Source organism: Aegilops tauschii, chromosome 6 (assembly GCF_002575655.3).
Source record: "Aegilops tauschii subsp. strangulata cultivar AL8/78 chromosome 6, Aet v6.0, whole genome shotgun sequence".
NCBI lineage: Eukaryota > Viridiplantae > Streptophyta > Magnoliopsida > Poales > Poaceae > Aegilops > Aegilops tauschii.
The window spans coordinates 67,890,185-67,911,714 of record NC_053040.3 but is presented as its reverse complement, the minus strand read 5'-3'; the positions used below and the strand labels follow the sequence as shown (position 1 = coordinate 67,911,714).

The 21,530-nt window shown below is 45.8% G+C and overlaps 1 protein-coding gene across 1 annotated transcript; it reads left to right on the top strand.

Annotated features, from left to right (window-relative positions):
* Nucleotides 1-5: 5 nt before the first annotated feature.
* On the top strand, nt 6-12,963 carry LOC141020609 (uncharacterized). Its single transcript, XM_073501751.1, has 3 exons — nt 6-1,092; nt 2,382-2,862; nt 11,580-12,963. Exons 1-3 carry the CDS (start codon nt 6-8, stop codon nt 12,961-12,963), a joined length of 2,952 nt encoding a protein of 983 aa, XP_073357852.1.
* Nucleotides 12,964-21,530: the final 8,567 nt, after the last annotated feature.

Sequence of the window (21,530 nt, the reverse complement as noted above, 5' to 3'; positions counted from 1 at the left end):
CAACCATGTCTTCCTCTGCCTCCTTCCAGCCGACGCTCAGCGGTGGAGTCCTGGAGAAGCTCTCCCGCACCAACTATGTTCTGTGGCGAACACAGATCACGCCGCAGCTGCGGGGCGCCGGCGTCTTCCACTACGTCGACGGCACGGCAACCGAACCGGTCAAAGTCCTTGTCACCAAGGACGCCGCCGGGAAGGAGACCTCTGGGCCGAATCCTCTTCATCCGATCTGGGTGAGGGAGGACCAACAGGTTCTTGGATGCCTGATCCAAAACCTCTCCAAGGAGGTGCTCGTCACGGTGACTACGATCACCATGGTGCGGGAACTCTGGGTGGCACTGGCAAGCATGTTCTTGTCGCAGTCACTCAGCCACGTCAACAACATCTGCACAACGCTGATCAACGCGCAGAAGGGAAATCAATCGGTAGCCTCCTACTTCGCCGCCATGCGAGGTCTTGCCGATGAACTCGCCGCGGCCGACAAGTCCATCCAGGATGACGAGCTCATGTCCTACATCATCCACGGGCTAGACCAAGATTACCAGCCCCTGGTCTATGCTTTGGACGCCCGAGCTACTCCGGTAACCCTTGACGAGCTTTTTGCCATGCTTAGTAACTTTGACCAGCGCATGGCACAGTACCATGGCTCCAGTGGCGGCATCAGGTCGTCGGCCAACTCTGCTTCCAGGGGCCGCGGCGGCGGCCCTCGTTCGCGTGGCTCTCCCCGTGGCAAGGGGAGGTCTGGATCCGGCGGTGGTGGCTACTCCAACAACCCTCGCGGCGGCGGACGCTCCGGCAGCTCCAAAGGACGTCGCGGTGGCGGCTCCAACAAATCCTGTCCGGACATGCCTCGCTGCCAAATCTGCGGCAAGCCTGGTCATACGACGAAGGACTGCTGGTACCGCTACGAGGAGGATGATGACTCCTCGCAAGATGAAGAAAAGGTTGCCGCGGCGGCCGATGGCTCCTATGGAGTTGACACAAATTGGTACGTCGACAGTGGTGCCACCAACCACATCACCAACGAGCTCGAGAAGGTCACCATGAAGGAGAAATACCGTGGCAAAGATCAAATCCACACGGCCAGTGGTGAAGGTATGGGTATACGTCACATTAGCCATTCAATTTTTAATACCCCTAGTCGAAAAATTCATCTCAAAAGAATCTTGCATGTTCCTAGTGCCCACAAAAATCTTTTTTCCGTTCATAGAATTGCTATTGACAATCATGTTTTTCTCGAGTTTCATCCTTATTTCTTTTTGATCAAGGATCAGGCAACGAACAAAATCCTCTATTGAGGTAGATGTGTTCGAGGGCTCTACCCATTGATTCCGGAGTTTAGAAGATTCAATAAGCAAGCTTGTGGTGCTATCAAGCTTTCGTCCATACGATGGCACGATCGTTTAGGACATGCCTCTTTTTCTTTGGTTAAAAAATTGCTTAGGAAAAATAAGCTCCCGTTTGTTGGTGAGTGCAATATTGAAACTATTTTTGATTCATGTCAGTGTGCTAAGAGTCATCAATTACCTTCGCAAACCTTCGCAATTGATTTTTGTGATGTGTGGGGCCCTGCTCCCTCCTCTGTCGGCAGACACACATATTATGTGAGTTTTATCGATGACTACAGCAAATTCTCATGGATCTACCTTCTTAAGAAAAGGTCCGATGTGTTTCAAGTTTTTCAAAACTTTCAAGCACTCGTTGAAAGAAAGTTTGACAGTAAGATCATAGCTGTCCAATCCGATTGGGGGTGGGGGGAATACGAGAAACTCAATTCCTTCTTCCAAAATATAGGCATATCTGACCATGTATCTTGCCCACACGCTCAACAACAAAACGGGTCAGCCGAACGCAAGCATAGGCATATAGTTGAAGTCGGTTTGGCTCTCCTAGCAGGTGCCTCTCCATGCCTCTCAAATTTTGGGATGAGGCATTTCTTACAGCCATTCACATCATCAACATGTTACCTAGGCGTATCATCAACAATGAAACTCCCATAGAGCGTCTCCTCCACGTCAAACCAGACTACACATCTCCTCGTGTCTTTGGCTGTGCTTGTTGGCCAAATCTCCGTCCTTATAACAATCGTAAGCTCATGTTTAGATCAAAGCAATGTGCTTTTCTTGGGTATAGTGCTCAACACAAAGGTGTCAAGTGCCTTGACATCTCTACTGGTCGGGTATACATCTCTCGCGATGTTGTTTTCGATGAGACCAAGTTCCCCTTTGCGGATCTCCATCCTAACGCCGGTGCCCTCCTACGCAAAGAAATCTTGCTTCTACCATCTCATCTCTCTGGCTATGATCAAGGGGCCATTAATAATTGTGATGATCATATGTTGACTAACCCTCTTAACAACCTTCACGAGCCTTGTGATGATGCAGAAAACAGCAGTGCAAAAATTGCAGAAAATGGCAAAGAAAATAGTGCAGCAGATCGGTATTTCATGTGCCCTGGCCTGGGGGACAAATCTTCCTCGGGATCTGGTCAGGAGCTGCAGCGCAGCCGATCTCCTCCGGGATCCGCGCCTGGCAGTGAATCTGCCGCGACAGGCGCAGGCGGGCGTGCGGGCGCGACAGCCGAAGGTGGGCGCGCGGGCAACTCTGCGCCAGCCACGCGGCAGACCCTGGCGGGCCGCGGCGCCTCTCCTCGCACGCGCGAATCGCCACCCACCAGGTGGCAGGCCGACGCTGGCTCGAGCCGCGCGCGGCTTGAGGCCCAGCCGCGGGTTTACAAGCGGCACGCTACAGTTCGCCAGACAAATGCGGGGCCAGATCCTGCCAATGATGGGCCCAGGCGATCATGGGGCCATGATGATGCGCTCCGGCCCAGATCTTCTGTTGGCCAAACACCCTTCGCGCAACAGTCGGTGGCCGCAAAAGATCCAGCCTCGACAGCGAACGCGTTGAAGGAAATATGCCCTAGAGGCAATAATAAAGTATTATATATTTCCTTATATCATGATAAATGTTTATTATTCATGCTAGAATTGTATTAACCGGAAACATAATACATGTGTGAATACATAGACAAACAGAGTGTCACTAGTATGCCTCTACTTGACTAGCTCGTTAATCAAAGATGGTTATGTTTCCTAGCCATAGACATGAGTTGTCATTTGATTAACGGGATCACCTCATTAGGAGAATGACGTGATTGACTTGACCCATTACGTTAGCTTAGCACCCGATCGTTTAGTATGTTGCTATTGCTTTCTTCATGACTTATACATGTTCCTATGACTATGAGATTATGCAACTCCCGTTTACCGGAGGAACACTTTGTGTGCTACCAAACGTCACAACGTAACTGGGTGATTATAAAGGTGCTCTACAGGTGTCTCCAAAGGTACTTGTTGGGTTGGCGTATTTCGAGATTAGGATTTGTCACTCCGATTGTCGGAGAGGTATCTCTGGGCCCACTCGGTAATGCACATCACTATAAGCCTTGCAAGCATTGTGACTAATGAGTTAGTTGCGGGATGATGTATTACGGAACGAGTAAAGAGACTTGCCGGTAACGAGATTGAACTAGGTATCGAGATACCGACGATCGAATCTCGGGCAAGTAACATACCGATGACAAAGGGAACAACGTATGTTGTTATGCGGTCTGACCGATAAAGATCTTCGTAGAATATGTGGGAGCCAATATGGGCATCCAGGTCCCGCTATTGGTTATTGACCGGAGAGGCGTCTCGGTCATGTCTACATAGTTCTCGAACCCAAAGGGTCCGCACGCTTAACGTTACGATGACAGTTTTATTATGAGTTTATGTATGTTGATGTGCCGAAGGAGTTCGGAGTCCCGGATGAGATCGGGGACATGACGAGGAGTCTCGAAATGGCCGAGATGTAAAGATCGATATATTGGACGACTATATTCCGACTTCGGAAAGGTTCCGAGTGATTCGGGTATTTTTCGGAGTACCGGAGAGTTACGGGAATACGTATTGGGCCTTATTGGGCCATACGGGAAAGAAGGAAAAGGGCCTCAAGGGTGGCCGCACCCCTCCCCTTGGTCTGGTCCGAATTGGACTAGGGAAAGGGGGCGCCCCCTTCCTTCCTTCTCTTTTTCCCTTCCTCTTTTCCTATTCCATATGGGAGGTGGAATCCTACTAGGACTAGGGAGTCCTAGTAGGACTCCACACTTGGTGCGCCCCCTCCTAGGGCCGGCCTCCTCCTCCCTTGCTCCTTTATATACGGGGGCAAGGGGGCACCCCAGGGACACACTTTGATATACGATATTTTAGCCGTGTGCGGTGCCCCCCTCCACCAGATTACACCTCGATAATACCGTCGCGGAGCTTAGGCGAAGCCCTGCGTCGGTGAAACATCATCATCATCACCACGTCATCGTGCTGACGAAACTCTCCCTCAACACTCGGCTGGATCGGAGTTCGAGTGACGTCATCGAGCTGAACGTGTGTAGAACTTGGAGGTGCCGTACGTTCGGTACTTGATCGGTCGGATCGTGAAGACGTACGACTACATCAACCGCGTTGTGATAACGCTTCCGCTGTCGGTCTACGAGGGTACGTGGACAACACTCTCCCCTCTCGTTGCTATGCATCACCATGATCTTGCGTGTGCGTAGGAATTTTTTTGAAATTACTACGTTCCCCAACAGTGGCATCCGAGCCTGGTTTTACGCGTTGATGCTATGCACGAGTAGAACACAAGTGAGTTGTGGGCGATATAAGTCATACTGCTTACCAGCATGTCATACTTTGGTTCAGCGGTATTGTGAGATGAAGCGGCCCGGACCGACATTACACGTACGCTTACGCGAGACTAGTTTCACCGTTCGGAGCACTCGTTGCTTAAAGGTGACTGGCAGGTGTCTGTCTCTCTCACTTTAGTTGAACCGAGTGTGGCTACGCCCGGTCCTTGCGAAGGTTAAAACAGCACCAACTTGACAAACTATCGTTGTGGTTTTGATGCGTAGGTAAGAACGGTTCTTGCTAAGCCCGTAGCAGCCACGTAAAACATGCAACAACAAAGTAGAGGACGTCTAACTTGTTTTTGCAGGGCATGCTGTGATGTGATATGGTCAAGACATGATGTGATATAATTTGTTGTATGAGATGATCATGTTTTTGTAACCGAGTTATCGGCAACTGGCAGGAGCCATATGGTTGTCGCTTTATTGTATGAGATGCAATCGCCATGTAATAGTTTTACTTTATCACTAAGCGGTAGCGATAGTCGTAAAAGCAATTAGTTGGTGAGACGACAACGATACTACGATGGAGATCAAGGTGTCGCGCCGGTAACGATGGTGATCATGACGGTGCTTCGGAGATGGAGATCACGAGCACGGTACTTCGGAGATGGAGATCACGAACACAGTGCTTCGGAGATGGAGATCACAAGCACAAGATGATGATGGCCATATCATATCACTTATATTGATTGCATGTGATGTTAATCCTTTATGCATCTTATCTTGCTTTGATTGACGGTAGCATTATAAGATGATCTCTCACTAAAATTTCAAGATAAAAGTGTTCTCCCTGAGTATGCACCGTTGCGAAAGTTCTTCGTGCTGAGACACCACATGATGATCGGGTGTGATAGGCTCTACGTTCAAATACAACGGGTGCAAAACAGTTGCACACGCGGAATACTCAGGTTAAACTTGACGAGCCTAGCATATGTACAGATATGGCCTCGGAACACAGAGACCGAAAGGTCGAGCATGAATCATATAGTAGATATGATCAACATAGTGATGTTCACCATTGAAACTACTCCATCTCACGTGATGATCGGACATGGTTTAGTTGATTTGGATCACGTAATCACTTAGATGATTAGAGGGATATCAATCTAAGTGGGAGTTCTTAAGTAATATGATTAATTGAACTTAAATTTATCATGAACTTAGTCCTGATAGTATTTTGCAAATTATGTTATAGATCAATAGCTCGCGTTGTTGCTTCCCTGTGTTTATTTTTGATATGTTCCTAGAGAAAAATTATGTTGAAAGATGTTAGTAGCAAAGATGCGGATTGGATCCGTGATCTGAGGATTATCCTCATTGCTGCACAGAAAAATTATGTCCTTGATGCACCGCTAGGTGACAGACCTATTGCAGGAGCAGATGCAGACGTTATGAACGTTTGGCTAGCTCAATATGATGACTACTTGATAGTTTAGTGCACCATGCTTAACGGCTTAGAATCGGGACTTCAAAGACGTTTTGAACGTCATGGACCATATGAGATGTTCCAGGAGTTGAAGTTAATATTTCAAGCAAATACCCGAGTTGAGAGATATGAAATCTCCAACAAGTTCTATAGCTAAAAGATGGAGGAGAATCGCTCAACTAGTGAGCATGTGCTCAGATTGTCTGGGTACTACAATCGCTTGAATCAAGTGGGAGTTTATCTTCCAGATAAAATAGTGATTGACAGAATTCTCTAGTCACCATCACCAAGTTAGTAGAACTTCGTGATGAACTATAGTATGCAAGGGATGACGAAAGTAATTCCCGAGCTCTTCGTGATGCTGAAATCGACGAAGGTAGAAATCAAGAAAAACATCAAGTGTTGATGGTTGACGAGACCACTAGTTTCAAGAAAAGGGCAAAGGGAAGAAGGGGAACTTCAAGAGGAACGGCAAGCAAGTTGCTTCTCAAGTGAAGAAGCCTAAGTCTGGTCCTAAGCTTGAGACTAAGTGCTTCTACTGCAAAGGGACTGGTCACTGGAAGCGGAACTACCCCAACTATTTGGTGGATAAGAAGGATGACAAAGTGAACAAAGGTATATTGGATATACATGTTATTGATGTGTACTTTACTAGTGTTTATAGCAACCCCTCGGTATTTGATACTGGTTCTGTTGCTAAAGAGTGGTAACTCGAAACGGGAGTTGCAGTATAAACAGAGACTAGTAAAAGGCGAGGTGACGATGTGTGTAGGAAGTAGTTCCAACATTGATATGATCATCATCGCACACTCCCTATACTTTCGGGATTAGTGTTGAAACTAAATAAGTGTTATTTGGTGTTTGCGTTGAGCATGAATATGATTTGATCATGTTTATTGCAATACGGTTATTCATTTAAGTGAGAGAACAATTGTTGTTCTATTTACATGAATAAAAACCTTCTATGGTCATACACACCAACGAAAATGGTTTGTTGGATCTCGATCGTAGTGATACACATATTCATAATATTGAAGCCAAAAGATGCAAAATTAATAATGATAGTGCAACTTATTTGTGGCACTGCCGTTTAGGTCATATTGGTGTAAAGCGCATGAAGAAACTCCATACTGATGGGATTTTGGAATCACTTGATTATGAATCACTTGATGCTTGCGAACCGTGCCTCATGGGCAAGATGACTGAAACGCCGTTCTCCGGAACTATGGAGAGAGCAACAGATTGTTGGAAATCATACATACAGATGTATGTGGTCCGATGAATATTGAGGCTCATAGCAGGTATCATTATTTTCTGACCTTCACAGATGATTTGAGCAGATATGGGTATATCTACTTAATGAAACATAAGTATGAAACATTTGAAACGTTCATATAATTTCAGAGTGAAGTGGAAAATCATCGTAACAAGAAAAATAAAGTTTCTACGATCTGATCGTAGAGAAGAGTATTTGAGTTACGAGTTTGGCCTTCAGTTAAAACAATGTGAAATAGTTTCACTACTCACGCCACCTGGAACACCACAGTGTAATGGTGTGTCTGAACATCGTAACCATACTTTATTAGATATGGTGCGATATATGATGTCTCTTACCGATCTACCACTATCATTTTTGGGGTTATGCATTAGAGACAGCTACATTCACGTTAAATAGGGTACCATCAAAATCCGTTGAGACGACGCCTTATGAACTGTGGTTTGGCAAGAAACCAAAGTTGTCGTTTCTTAAAATTTTGGGGTTGCGATGCTTATGTGGAAAAGTTTCATCCTGATAAGCTCAAACCCAAATCGGAGAAATGTGTCTTCATAGGATACCCATAGGAGACAGTTGGGTACACCTTCTATCACAGATCCGAAGGCAAGACATTCGTTGCTAAAAATGGATCCTTTCTAGAGAAGGAGTTTCTCTCAAAAGAAGTGAGTGGGAGGAAAGTAGAACTTGATGAGGTAACTGTACCTGCTCCCTTATTGGAAAGTAGTTCATCACAGAAATCTGTTTCTATGACTCCTACACCAATTAGTGAGGAAGTTAATGATGATGATCATGAAACTTCAGATCAAGTTATTACTGAACCTCGTAGGTCAACTAGATCAAGATCCGCACCAGAGTGGTACGGCAATCCTGTTCTGGAGGTCATGTTACTAGACCATGACGAACCTACGAACTATGAAGAAGCGATGGTGAGCCCAGATTCCGCAAAATGGCTTGAGGCCATGAAATCTGAGATGAGATCCATGTATGAGAACAAAGTGTGGACTTTGGTTGACTTGCCCGATGATCGGCAAGCAATTGAGAATATACGGATCGTCAAGAGGAAGACGGACGCTCATAGTAGTGTTACTATCTACAAAGCTAGAATTGTCGCAAAAAGGTTTTTCGACAAGTTCAAGGTGTTGACTACGATGAGAGTTTCTCACTCGTATCTATGCTTAAGTCTGTCTGAATCATGTTAGCAATTGCCGCATTTTATGAAATATGGCAAATGGATAAACAAAACTGCATTCCTTAATGGATTTATTAAAGAAGAGTTGTATATGATGCAACCAGGAGGTTTTGTCAATCCTAAAAGTGCTAACAAAATATGCAAGCTCCAGCGATCCATCTATGGACTGGTGCAAGCATCTCGGAGTTGGAATATACACTTTGATAAGTTGATCAAAGGATATAGTTTTATACAGACTTGCGGTGAAGCCTGTATTTACAAGAAAGTGAGTGGGAGCACTACAACATTTCTGATAAGTATATGTGAATGACATATTGTTGATCGGAAATAATGTAGAATTATTCTGCAAAGCATAAAGGAGTGTTTGAAAGGAGTTTTTCAAAGAAAGACCTCGGTGAAGTTGCTCACATATTGAGCATCAAGATCTATAGAGATAGATCAAGACGCTTGATAAGTTTTTTCAATGAGTACATACCTTAACAAGATTTTGAAGTAGTTCAAAATAGAACAGTCAAAGAAAGAGTTCTTTCCTGTGTTACAAGGTGTGAAATTGAGTAAGACTCAAAGCCCGACCACGGCAGAAGATAGAAAGAGAATGAAAGTCATTCCCTATGCCTTGGCCATAGGTTCTATAAAGTATGCCATGCTGTGTACCAGATCTATTGTATACCCTACACTGATTTTGGCAAGGGAGTACAATAGTGATCTAGGAGTAGATCACTGGACAGCGGTCAAAGTTATCCTTAGTGGAATAAGGATATGTTTCTCGATTATGGAAGTGACAAAAGGTTCGTCGTAAAGGGTTACGTCGATGCAAGTTTTGACACTAAATCTAGATGACTCTAAGTCTCGGTCTAGATACATATTGAAAGTGGGAGCAATTAGCTAGAGTAGCTCCGTGAAGAGCATTGTAGACATAGATATTTGCAAAATACTTACGGATCTGAATGTGACAGACCCGTTGACTAAAATTATCTCACAATCAAAACATGATCACACCTTAGTACTCTTTGGGTGTTAATCACATAGCGATGTGAACTAGATTATTGACTCTAGTAAACCCTTTGAGTGTTGGTCACATAGAGATCTGAACTATGGGTGTTAATCACATAGCGATGTGAACTAGATTATTGACTCTAGTAAACCCTTTGAGTGTTGGTCACATAGAGATGTGAACTATGGGTGTTAATCACATGGTGATGTGAACTAGATTATTGACTCTAGTGCAAGTGGGAGACTGAAGGAAATATGCCCTAGAGGCAATAATAAAGTATTATATATTTCCTTATATCATGATAAATGTTTATTATTCATGCTAGAATTGTATTAACCGGAAACATAATACATGTGTGAATACATAGACAAACAGAGTGTCACTAGTATGCCTCTACTTGACTAGCTCGTTAATCAAAGATGGTTATGTTTCCTAGCCATAGACATGAGTTGTCATTTGATTAACGAGATCACCTCATTAGGAGAATGACGTGATTGACTTGACCCATTACGTTAGCTTAGCACCCGATCGTTTAGTATGTTGCTATTGCTTTCTTCATGACTTATACATGTTCCTATGACTATGAGATTATGCAACTCCCGTTTACCGGAGGAACACTTTGTGTGCTACCAAACGTCACAACGTAACTGGGTGATTATAAAGGTGCTCTACAGGTGTCTCCAAAGGTACTTGTTGGGTTGGCGTATTTCGAGATTAGGATTTGTCACTCCGATTGTCGGAGAGGTATCTCTGGGCCCACTCGGTAATGCACATCACTATAAGCCTTGCAAGCATTGTGACTAATGAGTTAGTTGCGGGATGATGTATTACGGAACGAGTAAAGAGACTTGCCGGTAACGAGATTGAACTAGGTATCGAGATACCGACGATCGAATCTCGGGCAAGTAACATACCGATGACAAAAGGAACAACGTATGTTGTTATGCGGTCTGACCGATAAAGATCTTCGTAGAATATGTGGGAGCCAATATGGGCATCCAGGTCCCGCTATTGGTTATTGACCGGAGAGGCGTCTCGGTCATGTCTACATAGTTCTCGAACCCAAAGGGTCCGCACGCTTAACGTTACGATGACAGTTTTATTATGAGTTTATGTATGTTGATGTGCCGAAGGAGTTCGGAGTCCCGGATGAGATCGGGGACATGACGAGGAGTCTCGAAATGGCCGAGACGTAAAGATCGATATATTGGACGACTATATTCCGACTTCGGAAAGGTTCCGAGTGATTCGGGTATTTTTCGGAGTACCGGAGAGTTACGGGAATACGTATTGGGCCTTATTGGGCCATACGAGAAAGAAGGAAAAGGGCCTCAAGGGTGGCCGCACCCCTCCCCTTGGTGTGGTCCGAATTGGACTAGGGAAAGGGGGCGCCCCCTTCCTTCCTTCTCTTTTTCCCTTCCTCTTTTCCTATTCCATATGGGAGGTGGAATCCTACTAGGACTAGGGAGTCCTAGTAGGACTCCACACTTGGTGCGCCCCCTCCTAGGGCCGGCCTCCTCCTCCCTTGCTCCTTTATATACGGGGGCAAGGGGGCACCCCAGGGACACACTTTGATATACGATATTTTAGCCGTGTGCAGTGCCCCCCTCCACCAGATTACACCTCGATAATACCGTCGCGGAGCTTAGGCGAAGCCCTGCGTCGGTGGAACATCATCATCGTCACCACGCCGTCGTGCTGACGAAACTCTCCCTCAACACTCGGCTGGATCGGAGTTCGAGGGACGTCATTGAGCTGAACGTGTGTAGAACTTGGAGGTGCCGTACGTTCGGTACTTGATCGGTCGGATCGTGAAGACGTACGACTACATCAACCGCGTTGTGATAACGCTTCCGCTGTCGGTCTACGAGGGTACGTGGACAACACTCTCCCCTCTCGTTGCTATGCATCACCATGATCTGGTTCCCCCACAACAAGGTAAAAATCTTATTGACTGTAAGTGGGTCTTCAGGATAAAAAGGAAAGCTGATGGAACCATTGATTGCTACAAGGCTAGACTTGTTGCAAAGGGCTGTAAACAACGATATGGTATTGACTATGAGGACACGTTTAGTCCAGTTGTTAAAGCTGCCACCATCCGTCTTGTTTTGTCTATTGTTGTGTCCAGGGGATGGAGTCTACGACAGCTAGATGTACAGAACGCGTTCCTCCATGGTGTTCTGGAAGAAGAGTTTTACATGAAACAACCTCCTGGGTTTGTGAATGCACGTGCACCTTCTCATGTGTGCAAACTTGACAAAGCCTTGTATGGACTGAAACAGGCTCCAAGAGCATGGTATTCTCGTCTCAGTAAAAAGATGCAAGCACTTGGTTTTGTTCCTTCAAAGTCTGACACTTCGTTATTTATTTATAACAAGTCAAATACATCAATATTTGTTCTCATATATGTTGATGATATCATTGTGACGAACTCATCTGATGAAGCAATAACAGGACTGTTGAAGGATTTGAGTGCAGAATTTGCTCTCAAGGATCTAGGGGATCTACACTATTTTCTTGGGATTGAGGTCAAGCAGCACAAGGATGGCCTTCACCTCTCTCAAGAAAACTATGCAACAGATCTAGTAAAAAGGTCTAGTTTGCAAAGTTGTAAGCCTGCATCCACTCCTTTATCTAGCACAGAAAATTTATCTCTTGCTGAAGGAGAACTTCTGGACTCAGAAGATAGTACAAAATACAGAAGCTTAGTAGGTGCACTTCAGTACTTGACACTCACCAGACCAGACATTTCATTTGCTGTTAACAAAGTATGTCAGTTCCTCCATGCACCTACTACAGTTCACTTAACTGCTGCAAAGCGTATAGTAAGATATGTGAAAAATACCTTGAGCATTGGCCTAAATTTCAGCAAGTCATCCTCTACACTTATCAGTGCTTTCTCTGACTCAGACTGGGCAGGATGTCTGGATGACAGACGCTCAACTGGTGGTTTTGCAGTATTCTTTGGACCTAACTTGATATCTTGGTGTGCAAGGGAGCAAGCCACAATTTCCAGGTCCAGCACAGAAGCAGAATACAAGGCGTTGGCCAATGCAACAACAGAGATCATATTGGTGCAGTCTATTTTGAAGGAACTAGGCATGAAAAGCACTAGACCTCCATGCTTATGGTGTGACAATCTAGGTGCTACCTATCTATCAGCAAATCCAGTCTTTCATGCTAGAACAAAACACATTGAGATAGATTTTCATTTTGTCCGAGAAAGAGTTGCAAATAAGCTCTTAGACATTCGGTTTATTCACTCCAAAGGCCAAGTTGCAGATGGTTTTACCAAGGCTCTACCCACAAGTAGTTTTGAAGACTTCAAGCATAATCTCAACTTGATGAAGTTGTGATTAAGGGAGGGTATTAAACGTGACATAATATTGTGTGTGCAGGCCCTTGGCGTGTACAGCAAGGAGGATATGTCAACCGAAGGAGGAGTAGTTAGGCAGGATACTCATGTGATCTTAATCTCCTCTTATCTCTTATCTCTTGTATTCTTCTCCTCCAAGATGTACTCCTCAACAACCTGTATGCGTACCTGGGCTCGCACCCCATCTATATAACATGTACCACGCCGGCCAGGATAGGCAAGATGTTTCCCGCATAGTCGCACACAATTCACATGTCGACTTGGTCATTTGCCCATGTTCTCTAGTGTTGATTTTCGTACATGGAAAATATCATGTTATTTCCTGGAAATTTAGATGAATCAGATGCACATTGTTCAGTTTTCTATCCTAGAGATATCATGTCCTCTAGTTTGCCTCGTTTGTTCTCTTGTGCAAATTATGAGCAAATTCTGTTGTGAATGCAAAGCTGGCACTCGTTCCCTGAATGAAAGCTGACGATGATCTGAAAGCTTGTGGCGACTCAGGTGAGCACGCAGAAAAGTTTCGGAGGTCTGGCTTCACCAGGCCACTCAACTTCACTAGTACTTCTCTTCTTTCTATGCTTTATATTTTATCTAGCTCATCACTAATTCACGTGCAACGCAGGAACTGGAGGCTTATCACGCCCTGGCACGGTGCGAAGATCACGGTCCCTGCAAAGTTCATCGCAGGCGAGAAGGACATTGGTGTCGAGTTCTTTGGAACCAAGCACTACATCCAGACGGTTTTTTTTTTCTGAAATAGAGGCAAAAGATTTGCCTCATCCATTAATCAAGAAGGAGTTTAGAGTTGCTTTTACAAGAAAAGCGAAAGGAAATATTACAAGGCCACTACTCTCCCGGCATGATCTGACCCAAGTGCTTTGCGCCCGCGGTTACCCAAAGGTTGGCATTGTTCTGAATGTTTGAAAGCAACACAGATGGAAGTGTCGACTTGTGACGAAAAACCCATGCATTTCTCTCGCACCATAGGGTCCAGCAGGTCAGCATAGTAAGGGAGGCCATCGCCTTTCGGTTGGGCATGTTGGTGGCCGACATGTTGAGCCACCAGTCCTTGATGGAGTGCATCGTGATCCAGGATGAGATGTCGAGGTAGTCGAGCTTGAGCCAGCCCTTGATCATACCCCATAGTCTAATGGAGTACCGACACCGTTGGGGTTGTTTCGAATATTGTGTACAAGGTAGGTTACAGTTGGACTCTGAGTAGCATTGTGTTTAGATAGGATATGGAGTCGTGTCCAAGTAGGACACTTGTATCCTAGGCCTCTCATATATAGCGGGGGTAGACACACGATGTAACCTATGCCAACATAATAGCACCGGAACGCAGGGGAAGCCAGCGGCTTGTGCGAGTGTCCAGGGTGACCGGGTGCGGTATTGTAGCGGTGTCGTGGGGAGGAGCGCCCATTGTCAGGCCCCGGGGATGTAGCCATATCGGTGAACCTCGTTAACGAATCTTGGTGTCGTGCTTGTGTGATTGCTTGGTCCTCGGATGATCGAAGGTATGCCTCGGATTTATTCTAACAAGTGGTATCAGAGCTATGGTTGAAGACTGAAGTTTTGCAGAGGCGTTGATTCGATTCATAGGAAGAAAAGCGCTCGGCGTGGATCAACATTGTTCGTACGAAAGATGTTGCCATAGAGCGGCGTGTGTGGACAAGGGCCGATCTGACAGGTTGGCGTTTTTTGGTATAGCAATAAAAGGCGTAAGCATCGGTGGCGGCGCGTTCTTTCGGCGAGACCTGATCGCTACGGTTGGGAGCGTGTATGTGGCGGCGGCAGTGATTGTGCAATCAGCGGCTGGGGCAGATCGAATCGATCTGTGTAGGCCCTGTTTGGTTCATAAGTCCTAGGACTTTTTCTAGTCCCAACTAAAAAGTCCCTAGTCCCTAAAAAGTCCCTCCCTGTTTGTTTCCAAGGACTAAAAAGTCCCTAGTCCCTCCCTAGAGGTCATTAAATGACCATATTACCCATAGTATACAGAAAAATAACAACCAAACAACACCATGGGGCGGCGGGGCAATGGGTGCAGGGAGGGGCATTGTTGGAGAAGTCCCAAAAAAGACTCTCCTTGAGAGTCTTCTTCATTTAGTCCCAAAAAGCAACTTTTAGTCCCTAGTAGTCCCTCCTGTTTGGTTAAAAAGTCTTTAAGAGGGACTTTTTCTAGTCCCTACCCCAAAAAGTCCCTGGAAACAAACACCCCCGTAGTCAGGCAGTTGCGCGCGGAGGCGTGCGACCCTGTGGAGCTGTGCACTTGGTGCGTTGTGCAGGCCATGGACAGGATGCTCGAAGCGGAATATGCTGGAAGCCAGATGTCACTACAGGAATCAGCTATTTTGCCGTCTGCCACGGCGGACGGCAAATGCATGAAGGGCGAATGGCAAAGGCCTTTGCCGTCAGCCGCGGACGGCAAAAGGCTCCGGCAAAGTAGGCTACGGTAAAGATCTACTTTGCCGTCTACTTCCGGGCGGCTGACGGCAAAGGCCCTTTGCCGTCTGCGGCGGACGGCAAAGAGAGCGGACGGCAATAATTGCGCTGTCAGTCTGTTAAGTGGCTAACGGCAGGCCTTTGCCGTCCGCGGCAGACGGCAAACTTTCTAGTGTCTTTGCTGTCCGCCGTATGATGTCATCTACACGTCACTACATGGCAGGCCTTTGCCGTCCGCCGCTGACGGAAAAATTGTTTACTCTTTGCCGTCTGCCACTGTAGGCAAACTGACCAAATGGGTCAGCTCCCAGGAAGCACAACTGGATGCCATGTGGCTTCTTTACCGTCCGCGGCAGACGGAAAAGAGTCCGTTGCCGTCGGTGGCAGACGGCAAAGAGCCTGCATATTGGCTCTTTTTTCTGTTTTTTATTAAATCCAGCAATTTTCACAGCAAATATATATGACATATATAGATATATTTCACAGGCATTCATATCACATATATCCAGCACATAAGTTCCATACATTCATACATAAGCAAGTTCAATCCATTCATACATAAGCAAGTTCCATCCATACATATTACATAAGCAAGTTCCATCCATCAATTCATACATAAACAAGTTCCATCCATACATAAACAAGCACTCCATAGCAAGCTAGCTTCCATGAAGTGAATGAAATCTGCAAAATGGCAAAATAAGAAAGTTAGAAATAGGTGACTAGAATAAGAAGACTAGAACAAGAAGAGTAGAACAAGAAGAAGACTAGAACAAGAAGAGTAGAACAAGAAGAAGACTAGAACAAGAAGAGTATGCCATTTATGAGCTAACTTACGTGAAATGGATCATATATGAGCTAACTAAGTTGAAATGGGTCGTTTATGAGCTAGCTAAGGTGAAATGGATCATTTATGAGCTAACTTAGTTGAAATGGGTCGTTTATGAGCTAACTAAGGTCAAATGGATCGTTTTTGAGGTAACTAAGGTGAAATGGATCGTTTTTTAGCTAACTTAGGTGAAATGGATCATTTATGAGCTAACTTAGTTGAAATGGATCGTTTTTGAGCTAACTTAGGTGAAATGGATCATTTATGAGCTAATTTAGTTGAAATGGATCTTTTTGAGCTAACTTAGGTGAAATGGATCATTTAAGAGCTAATTTAGGTGAAATGGATCGTTTTTGAGCTAACTTGGTGAAATGGATCGTTTATGAGCTAAATTAGTTGAAATGGATCGTTTATGAGATAACCTAGGTAAGATGGGTCATTTTGGAGTTAACCTAGGTGAAATGGGTCATTTTAAAGCTAACGTAGGTAAAATGGATCATTTAGGAGCTAATCTAGGTAAAATGGGCCATTTTTGAGCTAACTTGGATGAACTGGATCATTTATAAGCTAACCAAGGTAAAATGGGTCATTTTAGAGCTAACTTAGGTAAAATGGATCATTTATGAGCTAACTAAGCTAATTATGCAATTTTTGACATAAGTAAGCTAAGTACAGATCGTTTTAGAGCTAACTTAGGTAAAATGGATCGTTTTAGAGCTAACTCGGCTCCTTGGGCTGATCCGGCCAGGTACCCCTTCCGGACGTGTGCTCCTCCGGGGTCTCGTGGGCCGAACTCTCGTGGGCCGAAGGCCAGTCGACCCGAGGCTCGTGGGCCCAAGACCCGTGGACCGGAGGCTCGTGGACCGAAGTCCGTGTAGCCTCCTCCTCGGACGAGTCCACCCTAGCAGTCACGTGCTCGGGTGAAACAGCTGGGGGTGGCGGCGAGGAAGGCGCCGTAGCAGTCACCCTACCTCCTCTCCCGCGACCACGTGCCCCACCTCCTCTCTTCCTACCTCGTCCCCTGCTGGGCACCGCGGTCGATGAAGAAGGGCCCGTCGGTGTCGCCATACTGTCCAGCAACGCTCGGCGGAGAGGTGCGTCTGGAATGGAAGACCTCAGACCACGCGCCGACGAAGAAGGGGCCTTGGCGCGCTCCCGACCAGCGCCCACCATCTTTCAACACCTTCCATGACAAACAGTAAACGAAATTAGTACAACATAAAAAAAAGACCGACATGAATAATAATATGTGTATCACTTAAGTGTATCATCATCAAGTACAACATAAAAATTTTAATACCTGACACTACTAATAATCTCGATCAGTATCATCAATAAATGCATAATCATCATCATCACTATAATCAATGACGGGCTCATAGGGTTCAGTGGCATCAACATGTGGAAGGCCACCTTGACGTAATCGGTCAAGCAATGACAGGTCATCCGCAGCAGTAACCTCTTCTTGTTCCGGCTCTTCTTGTTCCTCCTCTGGGGTGATGTCGGATTCACTGTCGCTGTCTACTTCAATGTTTTGGGGTGAAGTATAGCGGTTCTTGAAACGCTTTTTGGAAAGACGTGTCTCTTGGAAGAATTCTCCTTCATATGTGTCTGGGTTAATGTGAGGTTCATAATCCTCTTCCTTTGGGGGAGATAGTCTAGCACGTGGCGGCACTTCATAAACGACATCCCAACCTTTCAGATTTGGATTAGATTGGTAGGCCCACGGTAGATAGAATACTTGGGTCGCCTGTTGAGCCGTAATATAGACATCAGGAACATCTAAATGGGTGCTTTGGTTGATTTCAACTAGCCCTATATGTTCATGAGTCCTTCTAGTCTCCTTCGGCTGAAACCAATAACATTTGAAGACTACGACATTCGGCGGGTTTTCACCATAGAATAGAAGTTCATAAATTGCTTCAACTCTCCCATAATACTCGGTACCTCCTTCGCCGATAGCAGATACACAACAATTTGTAGACTTTCGGTCGGCCATAGATAGCTCTTTGCCATAGGTACGAAAGCGATACCCGTTGATGTCGTATTTGTCAAATGAACGGACCTTATAGTCAAAACCATTAGCGACTTGTCTCAATTCGGCGTCCATAGACTCTGAATTAGCCTACAAGTTTAATATGAAAGGATTGTTGCATTACGCACAAATTAGCGAATGAAATGAAATTGTCTAATAGAAATTACCGTTTGTTTGAACCAAGAGATGAAACCGGGATAGCCGCCTCCTTGCTTTGCGAGAAGCTCATACTCTTCGACAGAATCCTTTTGGATCACCGCTCCATATGAGAGTAAGGCGACGTATCGACTGTATGAAATATCCAGGAATAAGAGCAGTTCAAAGGAAATAGAAGTTGCGAAACAATGTACCGAGAACTTACTCGATGTACGGCCGCACTTCTATCAGGTTGTTGAAGATATACAATGAAATGGTCCGCCATTGTTCGTTACCAAAGATACTGGATTTGAAACACTGGCTGGTGCGAGATTCCCTTTGAATAGGCTGAGGTTGGATCCACCCTTTTTAGGGTCGTCAGCATTGTACCGAGGCTTCGGATTATGCAAATGACGATTTTTGGCTTCGTAGTGTGCTGTCACGAAGTTTGCCGCCTCCTCAGTGATGAATGCCTCAGCCATCGATGCTTCAATTCTACGTTTATTTTTACATTTTTGTCAAAGCGTCTTCTGCATCCTCTTAGTTGGGTAGCACCAACGATTTTGCACGCCCCCCCCCCCAATTTTGCCTCGGTCGGGAGATGCAAAATCAAATGTTGCATTGGATTAAAGAAGCCCGGTGGAAAGATCTTCTCTAACTTGCAGATCAACTCCGGCGCCAACTCTTCCATTTCTTCTAGCACGCCAGGCGATAGTTCTTTCGCACAAAGAACACAGAAGAAATAGCTGAGTTCTGCCAGTACTAGCCATTCATCCTCAGGGATGAAGCCATGCAACATCACCGGCATTACTCGCTCAATCCATATGTGCCAATCATGACTCTTGAGACCAAGTATCTTCAATTTATCAAGACTGGCTCCCCTCTTTAGATTCGCTGCATACCCATCGGGGAACATCAACTGCATTTTCACCCACAAGATAATTTCCCTCATAGCTGGCCTTCCAAGATTGAACCATGCCTTTGGCTTCGTCCAGTTCTGCTTTCCTTTCGGTTCTTTCATGTTTTGTAATGGCCTATCACATAGCGCCTCCAGATCGACTCTAGCCTTAGTATTATCCTTTGACTTCCCATCTATGCCGAACAATGTACCAAAAAGTGCCTCGGCGATATTCTTCTCAGTGTGCATCACGTCGATGTTGTGTGGGCAAAGGAGGTCTTTGAAGTAAGGCAGATCCCATAAGCATGTTTTGTGAGTCCAGGCGTGCTTAGAATTATACCCCTTGAAGTACCCTGGACGCTCTGGATCTGGCTCGAGAGCGTTTAACTGATCCAGGGTCTGTTGGCCTGTCAATGCAGGTGGTGCAGAGTTTTTGACAACTCTACCTCTGATGAAGTTCTTCTTGTCTTTCCTGAACTTATGGCGAGGATTCAGGAACTGTCTATGCATGTCGAAGCAAGAAAACTTGCGACCGGCCTGAAGCCAACGAAACTCAAGAGCTCCCTTGCATGTGGGGCACGGGAACCTTCCATGCACACACCAGCCAACGAATAGCGCATACGCCGGCAAGTCATGCGTCGAGTACATGTACCAGACACGCATTATGAAGTTCCGTTTGCTATAGGCGTCGTATGTCTTGAACCCATTATCCCAGGCTTCTTGCAATTCGTCCTTAAGCGGCTGCATGTACACATTCATATTTTTCCTCGGATAGTTGGGACCTGGAATTATCAATGTCAGGAAAATGTTCTTTCTTTGCATAATCTATCCGGGGGGGAGATTGAGTGGAAAGACAAATACGGGCCAACAACTGTATTGGGCTGCCGTCATACCAAACACACTGAACCCATCCGTGCTGATGCCGACTCGAGGATGCCTCGGATCTGCCGCTTTGTCAGCATGTAATTCATCAAACTTTTTCCACGCAAGACCATCCGATGTGTGTACAATCATCAGATTCCCATCTGCATCTAGTTCGGTTCTTTTGCCCGTTTTGTGCCATGTTTAGATTGGGTTCATTTTCCCATGCTATGCTCCGGATCCTACGCAAAATTTCGGCAGCACCTCCCCGCTGTTCTCCTGATACACGTCTCTGCAATAAATAGAGAGGATGTGTACCCGGAGAACAATAGGGGAGGCACTGACGAAACTTATGCGTCAGACCCGGAGCAAAGCATATGGGAAAACGAACCTAATCTAAACATACTCGGGCTGTCCATGGATAGCGTTGGACAATTCGAAAGAATCAAGGTTATAAATATGCAAATGCATGCATATTTATAACTATGACGCTTTCGAATGGGAGACACATATTGGTTACGCATACTGATGATTCAAGACACATATATAGCTAGCTATCAAGTTTCATCGGCACGAACACCGGAACAGAGCAAATAATTAACGGTGGAGGAGGACATGTCATTTGTGCTCACCCACGAACGAAGGGGCAGAGCTCGTCAAACGCACGGCGAGGTCGTCGACCACCAAACCTCGCAGCGATGAAACAACTGCACATTTAAATCTACCCGATCAACACAATTATATATGATGTTTTCATAACAAAATCAAAAAATATATGACCTAACTAATAATTCACAAATATATGACCCTATCAGGGTGTCGGGGTCGGGGTCGGGGTGTGGGTCGGGGTGTGGTGTCGGGGTGTCGGTGGTCGGGGTAAGGGTGGGTGTGGTGTCAGGGTGTCGGGGTCGGGGTGTCGTGTCGGGGTGTCGTGTCGGGGTCGGGGTGTCGTGTCGTGTCGGGGTGTCGTGTCGTGTCGTGTCGGGGTGTCGTGCCGGGGTGTCGTGTCGGGGTGTCGTGTCGGGGTGTCGCGTCGGGGTGGGGGTGTCGGTCGTCGGGGTCGGGGTGTCGGTGGTCGGGGTGTCAGGTGTCGGGGTGTCGGTGGTCGGGGTCTTCTCCTCCTCTCCTCTAGCTTTCTCCTCCTCCTCCTCCTCCTCCTCCTCTCCTCTTTCTTCTTCTTCTTCTTCTTCTTCTTCTTCTTCTTCTTCTTCTTCTTCTTCTTCTTCTTCTTCTTCTTCTTCTTCTTCTTCTTCTTCTTCTTCTTCTTCTTCTTCTTCTTCTTCTTCTTCTTCTTCTTCTTCTTCTTCTTCTTTCTTCTCCTCCTCCTCCTCCTCCTCTTCTTCT